General features: G+C 38.4%; 1 protein-coding gene across 2 annotated transcripts in view; it reads right to left on the reverse strand.

The window, feature by feature from the left end:
• The window catches only part of USP33 (ubiquitin specific peptidase 33), a 63972-nt gene extending 40170 nt beyond the window's left edge, over positions 1-23802 (reverse strand). Inside the window, exons 1-5 of one of the 2 annotated variants that reach the window (XM_030324308.2) lie at positions 23575-23802; positions 5054-5185; positions 4574-4627; positions 3439-3501; positions 1338-1490 (exon numbers count right to left, since the gene is read on the reverse strand). In XM_030324308.2, coding sequence (XP_030180168.1) covers positions 1338-1490; positions 3439-3501; positions 4574-4627; positions 5054-5134 — 351 coding nt within the window. In that variant the 5' untranslated portion in view covers positions 5135-5185; positions 23575-23802. The remainder of the gene's footprint in view (positions 1-1337; positions 1491-3438; positions 3502-4573; positions 4628-5053; positions 5186-23574) is intronic. The other variant, XM_030324307.2, reaches the window with a different exon arrangement.
• Between the last annotated feature and the right edge of the window lie 747 nt (positions 23803-24549).

Genomic DNA, 24549 nt, shown 5'->3' on the forward strand with positions numbered 1-24549 from the left:
TCTCTGCCCCTCCCCCGTTCATGCTCTGTCTCTCTCTGTCTCAAAAATAAAATTAAAAAATGTTAGGGGCACCTGGGTGTCGCAGTCGGTTAAGCGTCCGACTTCAGCCAGGTCACGATCTCACGGTCCGTGAGTTTGAGCCCCGCGTCGGGCTCTGGGCTGATGGCTCGGAGCCTGGAGCCTGTTTCCGATTCTGTGTCTCCCTCTCTCTCTGCCCCTCCCCCGTTCATGCTCTGTCTCTCTCTGTCCCAAAAATAAATAAACGTTGAAAAAAAAAATTAAAAAAAAAAAGTTAAAAAAATTTTTTTTTAAATAAAAAATAAAAAAAAAATCTACTCATTTTAGTTATATAATGTGTAAGACAAGCAAATTTATTTACACAAATGTCTACTATCAGAATGTGACACAAAGATATAATAGAAAAATGTTAAAAGTTGGTATCAAGGAAGACAAGTATAGAAATACAATGTGATTTTTTTGATACATGAGGGGAAAAAAACCTCACTAATGTGTTAATTAAACCATACAGAGCAAATGATGAGTACAGTAAGTTAGAAGCCAACTCTTCTAATATTTTCATTTCCTTTTCCCTATTTTTACAGAACTAGAAAATTCTCAAAATTAAGTGATTAATCTTTGCGAGCCTACACATATTTTGAAACCAAAGATCAACGCTAAGCTTTAATATATTCTATTTGGTTTTCGATAAATTAGTAAAATGTTCTTAGTAATATTAATGGAGGTAGAAAGGGGAGAGAAATGAGGAAAAGGGAGCTGAATTTGTATTTGTAATTTCCTATCAAAAAAGGCCTGCCCCCTCTCCTAGAATCAGATTGCTAGAAAAATATACACTTTTTAAAGACAGTTTGTTAGGGTGCCTGACTGGCTCAGTTGGTTAAGCAGCTGACTCTTGATTTCAGCTCAGGTCATGATCTCACAGTTTGGAAGTTTGAGTCCCACATCGGGGTCTATGCTGATAGAGTGGAACCTGCTTGGTATTCTGTCTCCCTCTCTGCACCCCGCCCCCCCCCCCCACCACTGTGCTCTCTACATGTCTCTCAAAATAAACTTTAAAAAAAGAAGTTTGTTTTTAAGTTTTAAAAACACAAAACATGCTTTTCCATCTTCAGACAGGTGAGCTTCAATCTTACTATAACATATCATTCTATAAAAGAGCAAAGGCTAGCCTCAGTATTGCAATCAAGAAAAAAGGCACATTACAGAAATATTTAAAGTACAAGTGAGGTAGAGTTGTTATACATTTCAACTACGTGACAAATTCTAAAATCATACCTGAAAATATACGATATTTTAATTAAATAAAGTTTGATTATTACCTGGACACTATTTTCTTGGGTTTGGTGAAGTGGTCTTACATGAGGCAAAGAAGGCTGAGTTCCTAATTTCCTATCCAAAAATACTTCTTTGCTGCAAGCATAACACCATACTCGAAGAGTAGTAAGGTTCACAGTAAGATAATGCTTTGTCTCCTATACAATTTCATAGGGGAGGGAGAAGAGGAACCAAAATTAGGTATAGTTGAAAACATTTCAAAAGATCATATAAGGGGATGCCTAACTGGCTCAGTTGGAAGAAGAGTATGTGGCTCTTGATCTTGGGGTCATAAATTCAACCCCCCACACTGGGTGTAGAGATTACTAAAACAAAAACAAAACAAAAACAAACCAAAAAAAAAACCACTTTAAAAAAATCATATAAGATAAACTGCTGGCCTTTAATGAATAACAATATATTCCAAAGACAAGAGTTAAAACTTGAACACCAAAAACATATTCTTTAGATAAACTATTAAAGTATAGTGAATAGTAACAATATATAAACCTACTCTAGAAATTATACTATTGTCATTTTTCACCACTGTTCGGCATAAAAATAAACATAAGACTAAGACTCTGCTTTGGAGTTAGCAAATAAGTATAATACAAGAAAATAATTGACCAAAGCATAGTACCTATTCTAAAAGATCATAGTAACTATTCAAAAGAATGAGTCAAATGATGTAAGTCAAAGCAAAAAACATCTCAAGCAATATGAATATATGATCTTGGATACATAAAATTCTGGCCTTTCTCAATCAGAGTTCATGGAGAGAATTTATGCCTACAGAAAATTATCTTAGTAACTATTTTCTCAATTCTCACAGGAATGGTACACAGCACTACCATTCTAGATGCACAAAATAGAAGTAAATTATGTACAATGATGCCTGAGGGCTTTGGAATATTCAGGCTTAATTAATTGTCTTGAGGAACCCTGACTGAGAACAATTAATGCTACAGAGACATCAATGTGAAAAAGACAGTTCATGCTCAAGAAACATATAGTTTAAAAAAAAAAGAAAGAAAGAAAAGAAGCATACAGTTTAGAATAGAAGTTCTACTACACTCTACCATACCATACCATACCAGAATTACACACAAGCACCAAACAACCAGGGTGAAGTAGAAAGAGAACTCCAATTAAGATGTGCAGAAGGTAAGATGTGCAGAAGGTGAGTTGAGACTTAAAAGTTAGCCAGGCCCTATCATAGGCATAGGCATCCACTCTTGACTTCAATTTTCATATTCTCCTAAAATTCCAACTATCATCTTCATAAACCAGGAGGCAAATTTCTTAAATCATTACTCTCTTAATTACAATCTCAATCTAATATTAATCTTAGCAATTCCCCTCCCCACCTTTTAGAAAGCATAAGCAAAGGTTTAACTCCTCTTATATAAAAAAGGGGAAAATTTTGAATTGCAACTTGAATTAATAATGTTGTATTGGCTTGCTTTCCCTTTCCTTCAGGCTCGCTTTAAAAAATATCTTGCAAAGGGGTGCCTGGGTGGCTCAGTCAGTTAAGCGTCTGACTTCAGCTCAGGTCATGATCTCTCAGTCCATGAGCTGTGCTGACAGCTCAAAGCCTGGAGCCTACTTTGGATTCTGTGTCTCCCCTCTCTCTCTGCCCCTCCCCCACTCACGCTCTGTCTCTCAAAAATATACATTAAAAAAAAATTTTTTTAAATATCTTGCATAAAAATTTTCTATACACCAGGTGATATATGGAATTGCTAAATCACTATATTGTAACTAATATAATACTATATGTTAACTAACTGGAATTAAAATAAAAACTTAAGGAATGCCGGGGTGGCTCAGTTAAGTGTCTGACTCCTGATTTTGGCTCAGGTCACGATCTCACGGTTGTGAGATCGAGCCCCTGACCCCTGTGCATTGGGCTCAGTGCTGGGTGTGGAGCCTGCTTGGGATTGTCTTTCCCTTTCCCTCTGCCTCTCCCCTGCTGAAGCACTTTCTCCCTCATTCCCTCCCTCCGTTCTTCTCTCTCTCTCTCTCAAATAGACAGATAAATAAATAAATAAATAAATACTTACAAAGCAAGTAAATAAACACCAAAAAAATTTTCCATATACATACCTGAGAATGTATAGTGCTGTGATCTACTTGTGATTCACCACAACCAACATATGAACATCTATTCTATAATTATACAGAAAGAAAAATAAGTCATTTTATAACATGTGTAAATATACAACAGCATCACATTTACATTTACAATTAAGTTTTGATCATAGGTTTTAACTTAATGACTAAATGACTTTCCATATTCATTTATTTTAACCAAATGGCATTAGGAACAGAAGAATAAAATGAGAATATTTCTAAATTACAAGCTATGTCACCTCTAATATAAGACAAGCATAAAATATTTTAGTGATTAGATGCAGAAATGATGATTCAAAGGGGCACATGCACCCCAATGTTTATAGCAGTGTTATCGACAATAGCAAAATTACAGAAAAGAGCCCAAATGTCCATCAACTGAAGAATGGATAAAGAAAATATGGTGTGTGTACACACACACACACACACACACACACACACACACACACACACTGGATGGAGTATTACTCAGCGATCAAAATGAAATCTTGCCATTTGCAAAAACATGGATGGAACCAAAACATACTATGCTAAGAGAAGTAGGTCAAAGAAAGACAGATATCATATGATTTCACTGATAGGTGGAATTTAAGAAACAAAACAGCTGAATATAGGGGAAGAGAAGGAAAAATAAAATAAAAACAGAGAGGGAAACAAACCATAAAAGATTCTTAAACACAGAGAACAAACTGAGGGTTGCTGGAAGGGTGTTGGATGGGGGGACAGGCTAAATGGGTGATGGCCATTAAGGAGGGCACTTGTTGGGATGAGCACTAGGTGTTATATGTAGTGTTATATGTATAGTGTAAACTATTACGCTATATGTTAACCAACTTGGATTAAAATTTTAAAATTTTAAAAAATTTGGATAAAATTAAAAAAATAAGTCTCATATAGATATAGATATATATATATATTTAGTGATTTACTAAAACTCTGCAAAAGCACTGGAATTTAAAACCCAAAGTTTATAAAGTTTGTTATCACTAATCATCTTTTTTTAAAGCATGCTCATTTATGAAATCTGTTAAGTGTCAAAAAACTCTTATAGTTATCCTTATTCAGATATAAATTTTTATAATACCAAAGTTTTGAAACATATACATACCTCCAAACATGCCCAAAGATTTGGTCCTCTGACTTTACAATCCTGACAAGTACCCTATAAAACAAAAATCAAATAGCATTATCATTATGTTGACACAGCCAAACACATACAATTGACTAATAATATTACATAAGAAATTGGAGGGGTGCCTGGGTGGCTCAGTTGGTTGAGCGTCCAACTTCAGCTCAAGTCATAATCTCGCAGTTCACGAGTTCGAGTCCAGATAGGGCTCTGTGCTGACAGCTTAGAGCCTGGAGCCTGCTTCGGATTCTGTGTCTCCCCTTTCTCTACACCACCCCCACCCCGCTTCTGCTCACGCTCTCTCTCTCTCTCTCTCTCTCAAAAGTAAATAAATATTAAAAAAATAATAAATTGGAGCCCATGAACACAGAGTATTACAGTAATTTATTTAAAAAAAAACACACATTTGAGAGAGCAATGAATGATTTTTCTAAGCAAGGAAAAAACCCTATATCTTACATGAGATTTTTGCATTAAGTCTTCTTTCGTTATTTCACCAACTGAATCCAAATGTGGACAATGATTTTGAAAAGGTGACATTTTGTTAGTAACTTTTTCCTGTCTCCCAAGTATTTCCAAATGAGGTAACACCTATGGGAAAAACAACCAAAAAATGTTAATTAAAAAATGCTAAACATTAAAAATCATTAAAATAGAGGCTAAAATAATAAGCATGCATGTTTACAAGTCTACCCTAGTATATTTTTCAAATATACCTAGATTACTTTCATAATTTAAGTTAACATGTACACTGGAAATTTCTCCACAAAATTAACATTATATTGAAACTGATAACTATGTATCAATGTAAGTTTGTTTCTCCATTACTTTTGCTGCTTTTCCCCCTCTCTCCCATTTCATATTTTAGAATATAAATAAAAGGGAAAAAGTTGAAGTTATTCAATTTAAGTACTTGTATCTTTTTTTTTTTCTTTTTTAAGATTAATCCTTAGACTGGAATAGGAATTAAAAGAACCATCAAATATAAACATTCATTTTCACACTAGCTGCAGCCCCTAGTGATGATATAAATGAAATTGTCTGGTATCTTAGCAATATACCAAGATGGTCACATACTAAAGTTTCTCAAGTTGGCACCACATTGATACTTTGGACCAAATACTTCTCTACTGTGGGGGTTTGCCCTGTGCATTGTAAGGTGTTTAGCAACATTCTTGCTTCAACCCATTAGATGCCAGAACACTCTCACCACTGCTTTTACAAGTACAGTATAAAATTATGCCCTCCAGGTCACCTGGGTGGCTCAGTCAGTTAAGCGTCTGACTTCAGCTCAGGTCATGATCTCACAGTTTGTGAGTTCAAGCCCCGTGTTAGACTCTGTGCTGACAGCTGGGAGCCTGGAGTCTGCTTCAGATTCTGTCTCCCTCTCTCTCTGCCCCTCCCCCGCTCATGCTCTGTCTCTTAAAAAATACATAAAATAAAATTCAAAAAAAATAAAATAAAATAAAATTATGTCCTCAAAGGGACAACATTATCTCAGGTTGAAAACAACATCTTCACAAAATCCTTTCAGCAACCCTGATGTAGAGTACCATTATTATCTTAATTGCATATAAGACTAAGAGAGGTAAATCTGACTTCACATTGTTAGCATTTGGCAGAACAAGGATTTGAATCCACCTATGCATCTCACAGGTAAGAGCAAGACTCTGAGGTCAAACAGAACTGAGGATACCTCTAAGAGTAGACTGGCATAATGAACTCAAGGGGCTACTTTAAGGATGAAATGAGGGAGCACATGTCAAGTGTGTACATACACACACATAGTACTACACATATCCATATAATTTTATTAGGCACTCTGCAGCATCCCTTTATGTACTTCTTTTTAGATGACCAGTAAGGTCTCATACCTCTCTCCCATGAGACCACCAGTTTAAGACTGAGGTAGTTTCCCACATCAATTACAACTTTCCTAATTATCTTCAGGAGTTTCCTCAAATTCCATTAAAATAAACAGAAGGCAAAATGTTTTGTAACCCCAATATCCTTAACTTCTTCCAAGACATCACAATATTATAAATGTAATTTATGAGAATGATAGGAATACTATAATGTCACTAAATTTTATCTATCTCCCCTGCAGATCTTATGAATCATAGAGCTAACTGATTTACAGCATTCAACGCATAGAAATTTCACAACTGGTTCAAGTAAAGTGAGTGATTTCCAAGTAAAATCTCAAGTTTAAGTCAGTACTTCCAGATATTTCTTGGATGTACATTTTTTTTGTGTGTACATTCTTAACCGTAAGGTTTTTCATGCCTCTAGTTCATCTTTGGGGTTTGAGAACACTATTTTGGAAAAAATTAAGAAACTTACTAGGAAAGAATAAACACTTATAAATGTGCTAAAATACTAGCCCATTAGTAAACACATTAAACAAAAAGTTTCAATCAAACGAGTCAAATATTATCTTGCAACCTACAAAATACAACAGAAATCACTCCGGGGGTTAATACTGAATAAATCATTATCTCTAAACATTATTTTTTTTTAATGTTTACTCATTTTTGAGAAAGAGAGAGCATGAGTGGGGAAGGGGCAGAGATAGAGAGAAAGAGAGAAAGAGAGAAAGAGAGAGAGAGAGAGAGAGAGAGAGGATCTGAAGCGGGCTCTGCACTGACAGCCGCAAGCTCAATGTGGGGTTTGAACTCATGAACCATGATATCATGACCTGAGCCCAAGTTGGATGCTCAACCAACTGAGCCACCCAGGCACCCCTCTAAACATGAAATTATTACATAAGATTAAACAAGCCATGCGCCAGACTTTCAGATGCATGAAATTTAACTTAAAATAACTGTTAACGTTTTCCATTTCTTATTTATGTTTGTGAAAGGTCTGGCAATCTTTCCCACCCACCTCTCACTTCCTTCTGTGCTTAGATATTTCTTCCTTCTTATCCAATTACCTCCACTGCCAGCCATGATGGAGTGACCGGAACCAGATTTAGCCTCTTTAAATAACTAAAAAGCTAGACAAAATATATAAAATAATGGTTATCAGGCACTGGAAAGTAGGCAACAATTACCCCAGCTTATGCCTAGAAAGAACTTCTAGGCCACAGTGCACGTAGGAGAAAACCCAAACAGTGTCCAGCAGTCTCCTTGAGTTGAAGGGGCAGTGTTGAAAATGCAGAGGCACCAAGGTGGCTAGAATTCACAAGGCAGAGTAACAGAGAGGAAAGAACTAAACACAGAGCAAATAAACTCGTGAGGTTTGTAGAGGGCTACCATTAGGTCTTCGGCTGAGTACTTATGAGCATGTGCATGTGATTAAACTACCCTAAGCAGGGGAAAGAATTACTGGAAAAGAATAGGTAGAACAACTCTGGCAGCCAACACAAGTTTGTTTGTGTCCCCACCAGCCAGAATTTAAAGAGTTCATAATACACAGGGAATAAAGTACTCAGAGGGTATTGCCTCAATAATAGGAAAAATGTATCCCTAAAGACTACTTTCGTTCTGCCTTTAAAAAGTTCAAAATAAGTATTACAGAGTCAAATTATTCTCAAGGAACATAACTGTGTCCCAGAACAAAGGAATGAAAAAAACCCCAGCACCTGACAAGATTAAAAAAATTACAATGTCTGGTATCCACTCAAAAATTACAAAACAAAAACAAGGAAAAAAAAGAGATCCAGAGATAACACAGAAGACAGGATAAAGCATAGACGTTTTTAAATTTTTTTTAATGTTTTTAAGTTTATTGTTTTTTAGAGACAGAGAGCAAGTGGGGGAGGGGCAGAGAAAGGGGGGAAGGGGGGGGGGAGAGAGAGGCGGGGGGAGGGAGGGAGGGAGGGAGGGAGAGGGAGAATCCCAAGCAGGCTCCACACTGTCAAAGCAAAGCCTGATGCAGGGCTCAAACTCACAAACCATGAGATCAGATCTGAGCCAAAACCAAGAGTTAAATGCATAACTGACTGAGACACTCAGGCGCCCCAAGGATACACATTTGTTTAAAGTAATCTGTACACCCAACATGGGACTCAAACTTGCAGCCCTGAGATAAAAAGTCACGTGCTCTACTCACTGAGCCAAACAGGCACCCCAAGATACATATTTTAAAGAGAAACGTGAAGGATAGAAGAAAAAAAGACCTAAAGCAAATTTCTAAATGTTAAAAAAAAAAGTCTTAGGTGAAAAATACAGTGTATGAGATCAACAGCAGATTAGACAATGCAAAAGAATAATGAACTTAAAGACACAGTGAAAGAAACTATTCAAATTGAAATGCAAAAAAAAAAAAAAAATTGAGAAATTAGAGTATCACTCAGATGGGTAGAAAAGTCCAAATTTGATGAAAACAAAGAAACACAACAAACTTGAAGCACAAGACATATAAACAAATTACATCATGGCACACTAAAAACAAGTTGCTTAAAACCAATAATTGGGGCGCCTGGGTGGCTTGGTCGGTTAAGCGTCCAACTTCGGCTCAGGTCATGATCTCACGGCCCGTGAGTTCGAGCCCCGCGTCGGGCTCTGTGCTGACCGCTCAGAGCCTGCAGCCTGTTTCAGATTCTGTGTCTCCCTCTGTCTCTGCCCCTCCCCTGTTCATGCTCTGTCTCTGTCTCAAAAATAAATAAACGTTGAAAAAAAAAATTAAAAAAAAAAAACAATAATAAAAAGAACATCTTCAAAGTAGCCAAAAAAGGCCAATAACATATTCTGGAAACAATACAAGCCAGAAGACCATGGAGCAACATCTGTACAGTACTGAAGGAACACTGTCAACCTAGAATTCCATACCTAGGAAAACACCTTGCAAAGTAAGGGCAAAATAAAGCCTTCTTATACAAACGCTGAAAGAATTTATTACCAGCATACCTGCACTATAAAATGTATGTATGTGTTTCAATATTTTTTTCTTGTTCATATAATCAAATATAGAAAGAGACATATATGGCCTTTTTTGGGCAATAATAATAATCCCTCTATCTCAACTTTTTCTTGAATACACATGTCATGATGCATACACTGCATAAATCATGCAATTAATTCTTCTGCTGATGAATATTCACTTTGTTTCCATATTGTTATTAAAAATAATCATGGGGGCACCTGGGTGGCTGAGTCAATTAAGCATCCAACTTCAGCCCAGGTCATCATCTCACAGTTTGTGGGTTCAAGCCCTGCATCAGGCTTTGTGCTGACGGCTCAGAGACTTCTTCAGATTCTCTGTCTCCCTCTCTCTCTCTACCTCTCCCCAACACACACACTCTCTCTTAAAAATAAACTTAAAAGACTTTTTTGTAAGTTTATTTATTTTGAAAGAGAAAGAGTGGGGGAGGGGCAGAGAGAGAGGGATAGAGAGAGAATCCCAAGCAGGCTCCACACTGTCAGAGCAGAGCCTAATGTAGGGCTTGATCCCACAAACCATGAGATCATGACCTGAGCTGAAGTCGGACGCTTAACCAACTAAACCACCCAGGAGCCCCTAAAAAAATTTTTATAATAGGGGCGCCTGGGTGGCGCAGTCGGTTAAGCGTCCGACTTCAGCCAGGTCACGATCTCGCGGTCCGTGAGTTCGAGCCCCGCGTCAGGCTCTGGGCTGACGGCTCGGAGCCTGGAGCCTGTTTCCGATTCTGTGTCTCCCTCTCTCTCTGCCCCTCCCCCGTTCATGCTCTGTCTCTCTCTGTCCCAAAAATAAATAAACGTTGAAAAAAAAAAAAATTTTTAAAAAAAAATAAAAAAAAATTTTTATAATAAAAAAAATTTTTAATATATTTAATCATATATGTGAAGATTATTTATGAACTCTATTCTATTCTACTGGTCTATGTCTGTCTTAGTACCAATACTATAACTTTCTTATGGTATCCTTTATCATTAAAGCCTTTAATTTTTATAAAATCAAACATGTCTCTTATAACAGCTCTGAGTTTCTGATCTTAAAATTTCATTTGGGCACCTGGGTAGCTCAGTTGGTTAAGCATTTGACTTTGGCTCAGGTCACGATCTCTTGGTTCATGAGTTCAAGCCCTGCACTGGTCTCTGCACTGACAGTGTGAAGCCTGCTTGGGACACTCTCTCACTCTCTCTCTCTCTACCCCTACCCCACTTGTGTGTCGTCTCTTTTTCAAAAATAAATAAATAAACTTAAAAAAATTTTTCCTTCATCCTTGTTTATATACCTAACGCTATAGAATAACCTTAAATACTTTTTTTAAACAAGGCTTTAATCCATCTGGGGGTTACCTTAAGACAGGAACCCAATGTTATTTTCTTCCAGATGGGCTGACAGTTGTACCAGCACCACTTACTACACAATCTACCCATTACCCACTGAATTGTAATACTATCTTTATTACACTTGCACATATTTCTGGATCCCCTATTTTGTTCCACTAATCTACGTATGCCAATACCATAGTTACTTATTTTTTAATGTATCTCTGAATACTTTTAAGTTTATTTATTTTGAGAGCACAAGCGCACACCCACACACAGGCAAGTGGCAGGGGGCAGAGAAAAAGAGGGAGAGAGAGAGAATCCTAAGCAGTCTCTACACCACCAATGCTGAGCTCAATGTGGGGCTCAAACTCACGAGCTGCAAGATCATGACCTGAACCAAAGTCGGATTCGTAATCAACTGAGCCACCCAGGTGCCCCGCCAATACCATATTTAATCTGAATACAAAAAATGTAGAATATTTTGATAACTGTAAGACATTCCTCCTTCACTATTCCTTTTCAGTTTCCTTGGTTATTCTCTGAATATACTGGAAACATGATAGTTTTACCTAGTTTTCCAATATCAATACTAATTACTTAATTTTACTGTTGTAATGCATTTACTAGAATCTCTAAGACCATCTTGAATATAAAGTGGGGGCATCTGGGTGGCTCAGTCAGGTAAGCATCTGACTTTGGCTCATGTCATGATCTCACAGTCCATGGGTTTGAGCCTCACATCTGGCTCTCTGCTGTCAGCACAAAGCCTGCTTCAGATTCTCCGTCTCTCCCCCCCCCCTTTCCCCCACTCATGCTTTCTCAAAAATAAACATTAAATATATATATATATACACACACACACACATATACATACACACACACATATACATACACACACACATACACACACACACACACACGTGACTGTGAGGGGCCCTAGGTGGCTCAGCCGGTCAAGGATCTGACTTCGGCTCAGGTCATGATCTTCCATTTCTTGGGTTCGAGCCCCACATCGGGCTCTGTGCTGACAGCTCAGAGCCTGGAGCCTGTTTCAGTCCTGTGTCTCCCTCTCTCTCTGCCCCTCCCCACTCATTCATTCTTTCTCTCTCTCTCAAAAATAAACAAACATTTGGGGTGCCTGGGTGGCTCAGTCGATTAAGCATCCGACTTCGGCTCAGGTCATGATCTCAAGACTCATGAGTTCGAGCCCTGCAATGGGCTCTGTGCTAACAGCTGGAAGCCTGGAGCTTGTTTCAGATTCTGTCTCCCTCTCTCTCTGCCCCTCCCCCACTCACACTCTGTCTCTCTCTCTCCTTCAAAAATAAACATTTAAAAAAATGTTTTTAAGAAAAGAAATAAACATTAAAAAATTTAAAAAATAGGGGCACCTGGGGGGCTCAGTCAATTAAGGGTCCGACTTCAGCTCAGGTCATGATCTCACGGTTAGTGGGGTTTAAGCCCCACATCAGGCTCTGTGCTGACAGCTTAGAGCTGGGAGCCTGGAGCCTGTTTCAGATTCTGTGTCTCTCTCTCTGGCCCTCCCCTGCTCGTGTTCTGTCTCTCTCAAAAATAAATAAATGTTAAAAAAGGTAAAATAAAATAAAATAAAAATAAAGAAATAAAAGTGATTGTGAGCATCCATGTCTGGGTCCTTATTGTGATGGTTTTGCTATTCAGGACATTTGCTATAATTTCCTCCTATTCTTAATTTACTTTTGATTTTTTTAAGTAAACTATAGGTCCAACATGGGGCTTGAACTCACAACCCTGAGATCGAGTGACATGCTCTACTAAGCCAGCAAGGCACCCCTAATTAGAAACGGTCTTAATGAACTTTATTAAATGTCTTCTCAGCAGCTACTGGTGGTTTAATATATTCCTTACTTCATCCGATTATATAATCTATTAACAGATTTGATATGGATAACCCTTGCATTGGTGTAATATACCCTATGGGTCAAAATGTACTATTAGCCTGTTGCTTCATATCTAGATTCTACTGTGTATTTCTATTCAGAGATTTTGCAAGTGAAATTGACCTTTTGGGTAACATTTTTATCAGGGATAAAAGTTATGCGTGCTTCACAGAATGCATTTAGTAGCTCTGCATCTTCTAGACCACAGAAAATGTTCCATTATTATCATTATTATATATTATTTATAAATTAAATGAAACTCAGTTGTGAAACTATCTGCTATGCTGTCTCTTTGAAGGACATATCTTTTTTTTTAATTCCTTTTTAATGTTTCTTGAGAGAGAGAGAGAGAGAGAGAGAGAGAACATGAGTGGGGAGGTGCAGAGAGAGAGACACACACAGAATCTGAAGCAGGCTCTAGGCTCTGAGCTGTCAGCACTGAGCCTGATGTGGGGCCTGAACTCATAAACCTCGATACCATGACCGGAGCTAAAGTCAGGCACTTAACCTACTGAGCCACCCAGGGACTCAGGACGTATCTTCAATCATCTTTCAATTCCTTAGTGAGAATGGGTCAATTCAAGTTTTTCACTTCTTGGGTCAATTTTACTAATTTATATTTTGCTATTAAATTATGCATGCCCTCTCAATTTTCAACTTTGGCATTATAGCATGGATGTGATATTCTCAAGAAAATTTGCATAACGTTTCATTAATCTCTCCTATATCCAGATATCTATGATGTTTCCTTTCTCATTCCTAATCTTGAGTGTTTTTACTTGAATTCTTTTTTTCCTTCTATAGCAGGTTTATCTAGTTCATTGGTCTTGGCAAAAAGACAGCTTTGCAATTTATCCTTTACACTATTTTTTGTTCTGCTGCTTCCAATTCCATTAAAGTTTTATCTTTAATTTCCACGTCCTACTTGGTTTTGGTTTTATTTTCTTAATCCTTAAATATAAGTACTAAATTCTCTTATTTTTTTACTTAATAAAAGTATTTAATTTGATTACATTTTCCTCTAATGTTTACCAATTAAATGGAAATGTTCTCATGGCTTTCTAGACAGTCTTAATCTCACTTTGATTTTAAAATGTTTTAAGTCCACCATTAGAAGAATGGATATACAAATGTCACATTCACAACTAAATACAACACAATAGTTTAACTGCATGACATGGATGGATAATTTACCAACAGAGAAAGCTCTAAAGGACATAAGTTGGATTGGGAAAAAAGGAAGCTATAGAATGATACATACTGTATAAAACCACTGAAGTAAAAATTTTAAACCAGCATTACAGCACATTATATCTGGATACAGATACATCCTATAAAAATACAAGAGTTATTACAGGTCGTGCACTCTGAATGTTGCCTCAGAACAAAGAAATGGGGACCGGGGAATAAATTCTCTGCTTTAGTATCTGGTATTAATTTTCTGGTATATAAACAATTTAATGAGAATTAATAAATATAAACAAAAGCTTACAATTTGAACCAAGGCTATTTAGTATTCCTTAACAATTAAACACAACACTATCAAAATAGAAGGCCCTTAATATTCTAGTTACCTAGTTTTACTCAATTAATTCAGTATGGTAAAAAAAAAAAATCACTCTTTTATTCCTTCTTTTGATAAAGATTTACTGAGAGTAGGCTATTTAGATATAAGGGAGTAAGACAACAGGGGTTCTAAGCTACTTCAATTTCTTCTCCAGCATATACCAAAAGAAAGAAGGCATGCATGCTTTCATTCTGGCCTGACAGTTTGTCCAGGGAAGACAGGTACTAGGCATTAGAAAAGACAGACAACATAAAGGCAGTAAAAATGAATGTATATGAAAATGCTATTTGTTCAGTATATAGATGTATATCCGACAGAAGTCTGAGACTCCTCTAGAAGCGTGTGGTTCACAAGATGGGAATCACTATGGAGCACAAGAAAATTCAAGCTCTGAATGGAAATTAAGGCTTTCCATAATTTGACCTCAATTTGTCCTTACCCTTACAATCTTTTATCTGGCAGCCCTTTCCTCTGTCTAGCCTAGCTACAGTATTTGAAATTTTCTCAGCCTTATAATGATAGTAATAACCCCAACTAAAAAATGTTTCTGGCTGAATTCACACACTATGACGCACAGCTCAATTGCCTATCTATAGATTCAAAACTGCTTCTGAAGATGATACTTTTAAGTGGGGGGATGGGAGAAGGGAAATACCATGGCAGTAAAATCAAGTTTCATGCCCAAACTTCTGGCCTTGCCATCCAAATAAGACCAGATATTCAAATTTTAGGAAAAGCACAGGGATCTGTGTTATTAATATATGTTACACATCAAGACATAGTTGGTGACCTAATGAGAACCTTTTAATATTGGGAAACTGCCTGCATTCCACTGTCTAGTCTAACCTGAAAGGTAAATATAAAGAGTCATATTCAAGCAACCATGAGAAAAGAATTAGGAAAACTGGTAAATAACAGTAATAGAGAAGATCGATACGAATCCAGAAGGTCTCTACTAGCAGGTGGCAGAACTGTTCGTACTTTTAACAAAAATCTGGATGAAGATACAGAAGGCAGGCTAGTGAAATATAGTTATATAATTATTTTAAAAAAGATTTTTTTTTTGGGGGGGGGGGTGCCCAGCTCAGTCAGTAGACTCTTGATCTCAGGGTAAGTTCAAACCCCATGCTGGGCACAGAGTTTACTCAAAAAATAAAAATAGGGACACCTAGGTGGCTCAGCTGGTTGAGCATCTGACTCTTGATTTTAGCTCAGGTCATGATCTCAAGGTTCATGAGTTTGAGGCCTGCAAAAGGCTCTGTGCTGACAGCAGGGAGCCTGCTTGGGATTCTTTCTCTCCCCCTCTCTCTGTCCCCCCACCCCACTCTCTCTCCCCACTCTCTCTCAAAAATAAACATAATAAATAAATAAATAAATAAATAAATAAATAAATAAATAGGGCACCTGAGTGGCTCAGTAGGTTGAGTGCCCAACTCTTAGTTTTGGCTCAGGTCATGATCTCAGGGTTGTGGGATCAAGCTCCCCATCAAGCTCCGTATGAACATGGAGCCTGCTTGGGATTCTCTCTCTCCTCCTGCCCCTCTCCCTCACGAGCGCACACACTCTGTCTCTCTCTCTCTCTCTCTCTCCCTAAAATAAATGAAAAAAATATTTTAAGTTTATTTGAGAGAGAGGGCATGTACATGCCAAAGACAGTGGGGGAGGGGCAGAGGAAGAAATAGAATCCCAAGCAGGCTCCATGCTGTCAGCACAGAGCCCAACATGGGGCTCAATCAAACCCACAAACCACGAGACCATGACCTCAGCTGAAATCAAGAGGTAGACACTGAACTGAGTCACCTAGGTGCCCACAAAAAGATTTTTTAAAGACATAAATAAAATTAAAACATAAAACCTAAAAACTGAATAAAATCGTTATCTTTCTTACATGTTTTTTTATAGATGGAGATTAAAAAGTACACTTATGATGAGCACTGAGCAATGTACAGAATTGTTGAATCACTATATTGAACACCTGAAACTAATTACCATTTTATGTTAACTATACTGGAAATAAAATTTATTACGATGAGGGGAACCTGGGTGGCTCAGTTGGTTGCGCATCCAACTCCTGATATTGGCTCAGGCTGTCATCTCGTGATTGTGAGGTCAAGCCCCACATAGGGCTCTGCACTGAGCATGGAGCCTGCTTGGGATATTCTCAATCTCTCTCTCTCTCTCTCTGCCTCTCCCCTGTTCACACTGTCTGTCTCACAGTAAACATTTAAAAAGATAAAGCATGTTATGACGAGCACTGGATGTTATACATAAGTTATGAATCACTGAATTCTACTCCTGAAACCAATATTACACTATACATTAACGAGAATTTAAATCAAAATCTGAAACAAAAACAATTTTTAACTTAAAAATAAACTAAAAAAAATAGTTTTTAAATAAAAAATAAACTTCAGAAAAATGAGCTAAAATTAAAGATGTTGATACAATATTCTAAAGGAGGGTTCAAAGAATCTACTATCTAAAGTGATGGTAAATGTGTGTGTGTATACATATATATATATATATACATACACACATATATACTAATATATATATATATACATATATATACTTAACACAGGGTGAGATAATAAGCATTCAATAAGTAAATATTAACCACTATGCAAGCAATTCAAAGCATGGACATTTAGAGAGAAAGCAAAGGTTGGAGGACTTTATATATGTGTTCCAATTATTTGGACATAATGATCAAAGTATGAGGGATCCTTTCTTTTTTATATAACCAGAGAAAAGTGAGAAACAGCAAACCCAATCAATGGTGAAGATTTTCAGTGATTAGAGCCACGCAAAAATGGAGGGTCCAATCTTGGGAAATAGGATGTTGCCCATCATTGTTACACAGAGGCTGGATGACCACCTGTCAGAGGTATTCCAAAGGACAGTATTTTGCACTAAAAAGTCAATTATAAGATACTCTAATTTAGAAAAATTAATTTGCCTGTCAGAAGTTTCAATTTAGACTACTGTTTCACCACAACTAATCTGACTAGTCCAAGTGGCACTATTTTAAATATTAGGTTTTAGAATTATTTAATAGCAAAAATGCAATATTGTAATAAGCTTATGGCTAATTTTTCCATATTTACCATAGAAGAAAACAGCTATACAATAAAAGCAAGCAGAAAAAAAACTGTTTTGATAAGTGGAAGTATTAATGAAAAGAGTGCAAAAACAAAAAGAAAAGTTTACTTCATTCTAAATCAATCTACAGCTAAGTGTTCATGGAGACTTTTTAACCTATGAAATCTGCTGATGACCACTTTAAAGAAATTTCTTGTTTCTTGTCCTTTAAAACAATATTCTAGCTGGGGCGCCTGGGTGGCTTGGTCGGTTAAGCGTCTGACTTTGGCTCAGGTCATGATCTCACGGTCCGTGAGTTCGAGCCCCGCATAGGGCTCTGTGCTGACAGCTCAGAGCCTGGAGCCTGTTTCAGATTCTGTGTGTCCCTCTCTCTCTGCCCCTCCCCTGTTCATGCTCTGTCTCTCTCTGTCTCAAAAATAAATAAATGTTAAAAAAAATTTAAAAAAAACAATATTCTAGCAAACACAAACTCCTTCAAATCTTCACACAGGTCTCACAGTTCTATAACTCCTTCCCTATTCATTAAGATTCAAACCATAACACAGAAAAAGGAATGTAATGCTAATTTTCTAGTTTCCATCTTTCTAAAAACATGTGCCTTTGACCCTTAACAGTCTAATCAATGGCAGAGTCTTATTAAATCTATTGAGAGAACTGTATAAGCTCCTGATTTCTCTACCTGCAATGTATCTGTTCTAGAATCTATTCTTAACATTGACACAATAAATCATCCAAAAGCATCACTCTGATCTGATAACTCTCACTCTAAAGTAAAATTTGTAATTAATTAGCATTTCCTACAAAGAAAAAAAAATCTGTCCAATAATGGCAAAGTAGAGTCAACTGTCACTTTATCTAGTTGAAATACCTGCAACAAACACTAGGGAAAGAAGGGAAAGGAGGGGGAGAGAAAAAAGAGAGAGGAAGGAAGAGAGAGGGAAAACAAGAAAGAATGAATATGACAGAGTTCTGAGAGAGGTTCAAACCAGCTGAGGTAATTTTCACCCTAAGTCACTTCTGAGCAAGATGGAGAGGTGATTAAGTAACAGTATGTTGGCATTATGGGATAATCATTAAAATCACTTATGAAGACACCTTAGAAACATGAAAAAACAAATGCAACCACCATATTCAAATGAAAACCACTCTAAGAATTAATTTTGTCTTTTTTGTTTGTTTACCAGAATATTGGTAATTATAAAAAAGAATCAAGGGGCGCCTGGCTGGCTTAGTTGCTAAAGCATGAAGCTCTTGATCTCAGGGTTGTAAGTTCGAGTCCCACATTGGGTGTATAGATTATTTTAAAAAATAATAAAATGTTTAAAAGTAAATAAATTTTTTTTTAATTTTTTTTTCAACGTTTATTTATTTTTGGGACAGAGAGAGACAGAGCATGAACGGGGGAGGGGCAGAGAGAGAGGGAGACACAGAATCGGAAACAGGCTCCAGGCTCTGAGCCATCAGCCCAGAGCCCGACGCGGGGCTCGAACTCCCGGACCCCGAGATCGTGACCTGGCTGAAGTCGGACGCTTAACCGACTGCGCCACCCAGGCGCCCCTAAAAGTAAATAAATTTTAAAAGAATCACAACTGGGGCTGATGGCTCAGAGCCTGGAGCCTGTTTCCGATTCTGTGTCTCCCTCTCTCTCTGCCCCTCCCCCGTTCATGCTCTGTCTCTCTCTGTCCCAAAAATAAACATTGAAAAAAAAAAAATTAAAAAAAAATAAATAAATAAAAGAATCACAACTTATTCATCAAAATTTATTCCTCTACTAAAAATATCAGAAATTCTTCAAGATTTTATAGTTAAAACTGTAGTGAATGGTCTTATTTTATATCACACTCAGTCCCATATTTTCATATTACTATATTTCAGGAATGTGGTAGGCCCTGGTAATGCAGAGATCTAAGTAACAAAGACTTATGATCAAGATGGGCCAAACAATGTAAGTGTAGTCAGGGTGGCCGCACTGCTCAAATCCCCAAAGTACTTTCCCTTTTGAATGGTCATACACTATTAATGCTCTTCAACACCCTGAAATTTTTATTCTCCTAAAGTAACTAAATGTGAGTATCAGTGACCTTCCGGCAACCCTCCTCAATCACAAGTTAACTTTCAAATGTCAGAGCCATCTTGGATTCCCTCCTGTACACATCCTGTATTCTATCAATTACTAGATTCTCTGTGCTTTTTCACCAATTTTCCTCAATTCACATTTCTTCTTCTAGGTTTCCACAAAAATTGAGGCCTTTATTGCACAACTGAATTATTTAATGAGAACACATATTAACAGAGTTAAGATCTCGTCCCCTATATCCCTTCAGCTCATCTCAATATTCACTTGCAGTCTGGTAAGGACATTATCCGAGCACACACTCACAACTTCCCACCTCCACCACTCCTCTGCTTCTAAATTCTCCAGCACCTCAGGAGCTTGCCTAACCTTAGCCAAGGCAACTAACTGTGTGCAAGGCATTTCAAAGACAATCTCAATCAGTGAGGTCCAGTAGGAGAAAAACTCTTCAACTCCCCTTCATTTGGCAGGACAATTCTGAGGCAGTTCTACAAAAATCTCCATAGGATTAACCTCCCCAGTTGCCCATTAGTTGGCTTTTTTTTCCCTTCCCTCTTTTTTTTTTTTTTTTTTTTGGTGCAAAAAGGTGATTTTATTAAAACATGGGGGCAGGACCCATGGGCAGGAAGAGCTGCCCCCTTCCTTGACTCTTTGCCCACTCTCTCACTGCAACTTCTGGCGTCTCACCTGCATACATGTCTTTTGTTTTTTTCATTTAAGTAAGCTATACTGCCCAACATGGGGCTTGAACTCATGACCCCAAGATCAAGAGTCACATGCTCTACTGACTAAACCAGCCAAGCACCCCTGAACCCATGTTCTTATCTCAAGGCCTACTTTCAAGATAGCACATCAGAGAAACTTACGAGGGCCACAGAAATAATGCTCTGGACATCATAACCTAAAGCTGCCCAAGCAGTCTCCTGGTCTCAACCTACTCCCAATTACAGCTCATTCTGCATTCATGTGCTAACACATACCCCTTCTGATCAAACGCCTTTAATGAAGTCTTTCATAATTTGTCTTTTTCACCTCCTATTACTAACTTATATAAAACATAATAATTTACTATCTGCCAAATTATTCTACTAATCCTTTCTTAAATATAACTTGTACCTTTCCAGGAACCCAATTATCTTTTTTTTTTTTTAATTTTTTAACGTTTACTTATTTTTGAGAGAGAGAAAGAGCACAAGTGGGGGAGAGGCAATGAGAGAGGGAGACACGGAATCGGAAGCTGACTCCAGACACTGAGCTGTCAGCACAGAGCCCGACACATGGTCCAACTTTCAAGGTGTGAGATCATGACCTGAGCCAAAGTCACCCAACTGAGCCACCCAGGCACAACTATCTTTTCATTTTAGAAATGTCCTATGGTATTCCCGTAACGAAAACCTTTCAAAGCTCACCCATCTCAAGTACCATCTCTACCAAGACTCAATCACAAGTAATATCTCCCTCACTAAATTCCTGATTATAATACTCATATGGTACTTACAGCTGGGGGGGGGGGGCACGACTACTTGACAGCAGGCTTGACTGTAATTACGTTCTTTGAAGGCAGAAACCATGTTTCATTCTTTTTCTTTTCCAAAGGGCTTTCCCTTGTAAACTAAACAGATAACTTACTTAGCCTTCTAAGATAAATTTATTTCGATACATGAATAATTTTAAAATATTAGTTCTTGGGGAGCCTGGCTGGCTCAGTGAGTAGAGCAAGCAACTCTTGATCTCAGAGTAATGAGTTCAACTCCCATGTAGGGTGTACAGCTTAAAGAAAGATAATAATAATAAAATATCAGTTTTATTTATATACTATACTGTACAAAATTCATGCTCCTTTTTATAGATGATTAAACCATTCTACTTATCTTGTACTCTTTGGAGCTATCTTACTTATTAAAACGCTCTTGTAATCACATGCAGACTTGAAAAAAAAGGTTTAAAAACTACACTAAATAAGGAAGTGTTACTGGGGCGCCTGGCTGAGGAAGGCTCAGTCGGAGGATTTTGTGGTTCTTTTTTAAATTTTTTTTTTTTAATTTATTTATTTTTGACAGAGACAGAGTGCGAGCATGAGCTGGGGAGGTGCAGAGAGAGAGGGAGACACAGAATCCGAAGCAGGCTCCAGGCTCCGAGCTGCCAGCACAGAGCCTGATGCAAGTCCCGAACTCACGAACTGTGAGATCGTGACCTGGGCCGAAGTTGGATGCTTAACCAACTGAGCCACCCAGGGGTCCCAAGTGTATGTGACTCTTGATCTCAGGGTTCTGAGTTCAAGCCCCACACTAGATGTAGAGATTACTTAGGTAAATAAAACTTAAAACAAAAAAAAAGAGCTGTTACTTATTCTTTTCTTTTTAAAAAATGTCTACATTTCATGTCTCACCAAAAATCGTTCATTATTTATGTACTTCATTTTCTTGCAAAGAGTCCACAATCTGTCATATATTATAATTCACAGTGCTCTAATATCCAACTGAATTCCAATTTTTATCAGTTATTTCAGCAAGATTTTTTCAGGCTTTAAGGAAATTCTGATCCTTACACAATTTCGAAATGCTTCTGTCATGGGAAAAGACTTTACTTCTTGGCATTCCTAACTTAGAAAACCGGCATGAGGTTCAAATAAGATTGCACATGTGAAAGGTCACTGAAAATTCTAGCAGCAATACATAAAAATTAAGAATTATCTCCTTAACTCAGAATTTCAAATATTTAAAATAAACTATTTACTACAATGTAACTGCCCTGTTATTTGGTTATTGGTAGTTTATAAAAAGCTCATTTAGACAAAAAAGTGAAAGTCGGCAATAAACCAGATCAAAAATAAGATGCAATCTTATGTAGACTACCCCTCTTGCATACAGCAGTTCAAATATTTTATTCTTGTAATATTTTTGTATAGTTTTTTTTAATCCTACCAAAGTAAGTGAAATAACATAAACCTACCAGCATAATGTAACTATTACTATTTCCTTCTCTTAAAATTAGCTTTGTCTTCAGTAAGATTCCTACTCTTTCTCCTTACTTATATTAATAGCCTGAATTCATTATTTGTATTAGGTTCAAGTAATAGCTTATTATCTGCTTTGGTCAGACCTTCCCAAACGATAAAATCGTCTCATCTAGAAATGGAACGAAGAAGGCCTCATTATTTTTTAAACAGGTTTTTCTTAAAGGAAAAATAATCTAATTAAGCTAACAAATTATATAATTCTATACAACTATTAAGAAGTCTAGAGATCCTTGTAAAATTCATTCTCAGTTTAGAGCCTATGGATGCTCCTGCTAGGATTCTACCCTCTGATCCAATTTTCCAGGCCTAATACTAATTATATGAGAATGTAAATCCTAATAAAAATATTAAGTTGAGGGCAAAACACCTAGGAGATTTTCAAACAACAATTCAACGTGCACCCTGTAAACATTCAAATAAAGTACATTTTGTACTTGGTAAATATGTACGACTAAAAAGATCTGGGAAACCACACACTATGGAAATTCGACACAAACAAAAGCTGTAGATGGACAGACTGTACGGGATAACCTCTGAAACAATATGGATCAAACACTGGTCGAAGAAACATTCCAGGGAGAATGACACCTAAGATTTTCCCGTTAATAACAACGAATAACGGGGCTTTGGGGCTGCACAAACAGGTCCGATCACCTCAACTGCGCTGCAAAACGAAACCGGGACCTAGGAGCCAGCGAGCCGCGGGGCTTTCAGTAGTCTGCACCCACCGGGAGGGCCTGGCAAGCCGGAATGGAGATACCAAGGAAAGGAGCGGGGCCCCTTTCAGGGATTCGCTACACCCCTCTTATCTCCCGCTTCCCAGGGGAGCGCCCCCTGGGGACCCTTCCTCAAATTTACGACTGACTCGCGTCCTCCGCCGACCCCTATCGGGGCGGCCACCAGATCATTCCTGAAACGCAGAGCACTGAGAGAGACTGAGGCCTTCTTCTCGTCCATGCGACCACCACATCCCTAGACCAAGAAAAAGAGGCCACTGCAGCGGCCGCAGCCCCAGCGCGCGGGAGCGAGAATCGAGACCGGCCCCTGGCTGCAGGCGAGGCGCCCTTCGGCCCCGCGCCCCTCCCAGGAGCGCCGCGCTCACCTCCACGGCCTTCCCCGCGGGCCCCGCCAGCACGGCCAATGGTGGCCTGCGGCCGCACCTCCGCAAAATCCTCTCTCACTACCCGGGATTCAGGGAGGTGAGGCGTCGCGTCGGGAAGGTAGGAAAACGGCTCTGCAGCGCTGCCCGCAGGGTCCCCGCCTCCCGCACCGGCCACTTCCCGCAGCAGCCGCAGCTCCTTCCGGTGTCTCCGCGGACGCCGCAGGCGTCTGGGGCGCCGCGGTTGGGCGGGAAGGGGCGGAGCTGCAAAGATACCCCGCCCCGCCCCCAGGGCGTGGCCGCGGCGGTAGGGACCAGGTGCGGAGACCCAGGCCTGCCCTCAGGATCAGGGCTTACTTAGTAGTTTGGGTACTGGAACTGAGTACAAATCAGAGTAGTTTTAGGCTTTGGGCTCTTGTTTTTACACGTGTTCTCCCGCTCTTCTGCATTCACGCTATACGGCCTTTAGCAGGTCTTGTCTCAATGCATTAGAGAATTTGCATTAAGCCTGGCTGCTGAAGGGCCTCAGGTTTCCAACCTTAGGCAGAGAAACATTAGACAACTTTTTTTTTTTTTTTTTTTTTGAGGGCGAGAGACAGAGCGTGAGCAGGGGAGGGGCAGAGAAAGGAGACACACAGAATCTGAAACAGGCTCCAGGCTCTGAACTGTCAGCACAGAGCCAGAGGCGGGACTCGAATTGGTGAACTGTGAGATCTTGACCTGAGCCCAAATCAGACGCTTAACTGAGCCACCCAGGGGCCCCTTTACAACTTGATTCAACACTGTTTTCTCCTTCTTCTTTCAACTTCTTAGGACTTAGATTCTCTGAAAGTAATTGTCTTTACTTTTCTACATCTGCAAAGGAGAAATTCATCTCTCCTGTTTTCCCCTAAGGCCAAAATCAAAATCATTTATTGAAACCTTAGTATCTGCTTAGTGCCTAGAGTACTGGAAGATACCTGCCTTCTAATTTATTTA

Source organism: Lynx canadensis, chromosome C1 (assembly GCF_007474595.2).
Source record: "Lynx canadensis isolate LIC74 chromosome C1, mLynCan4.pri.v2, whole genome shotgun sequence".
Taxonomy (NCBI): Eukaryota; Metazoa; Chordata; class Mammalia; order Carnivora; family Felidae; genus Lynx; species Lynx canadensis.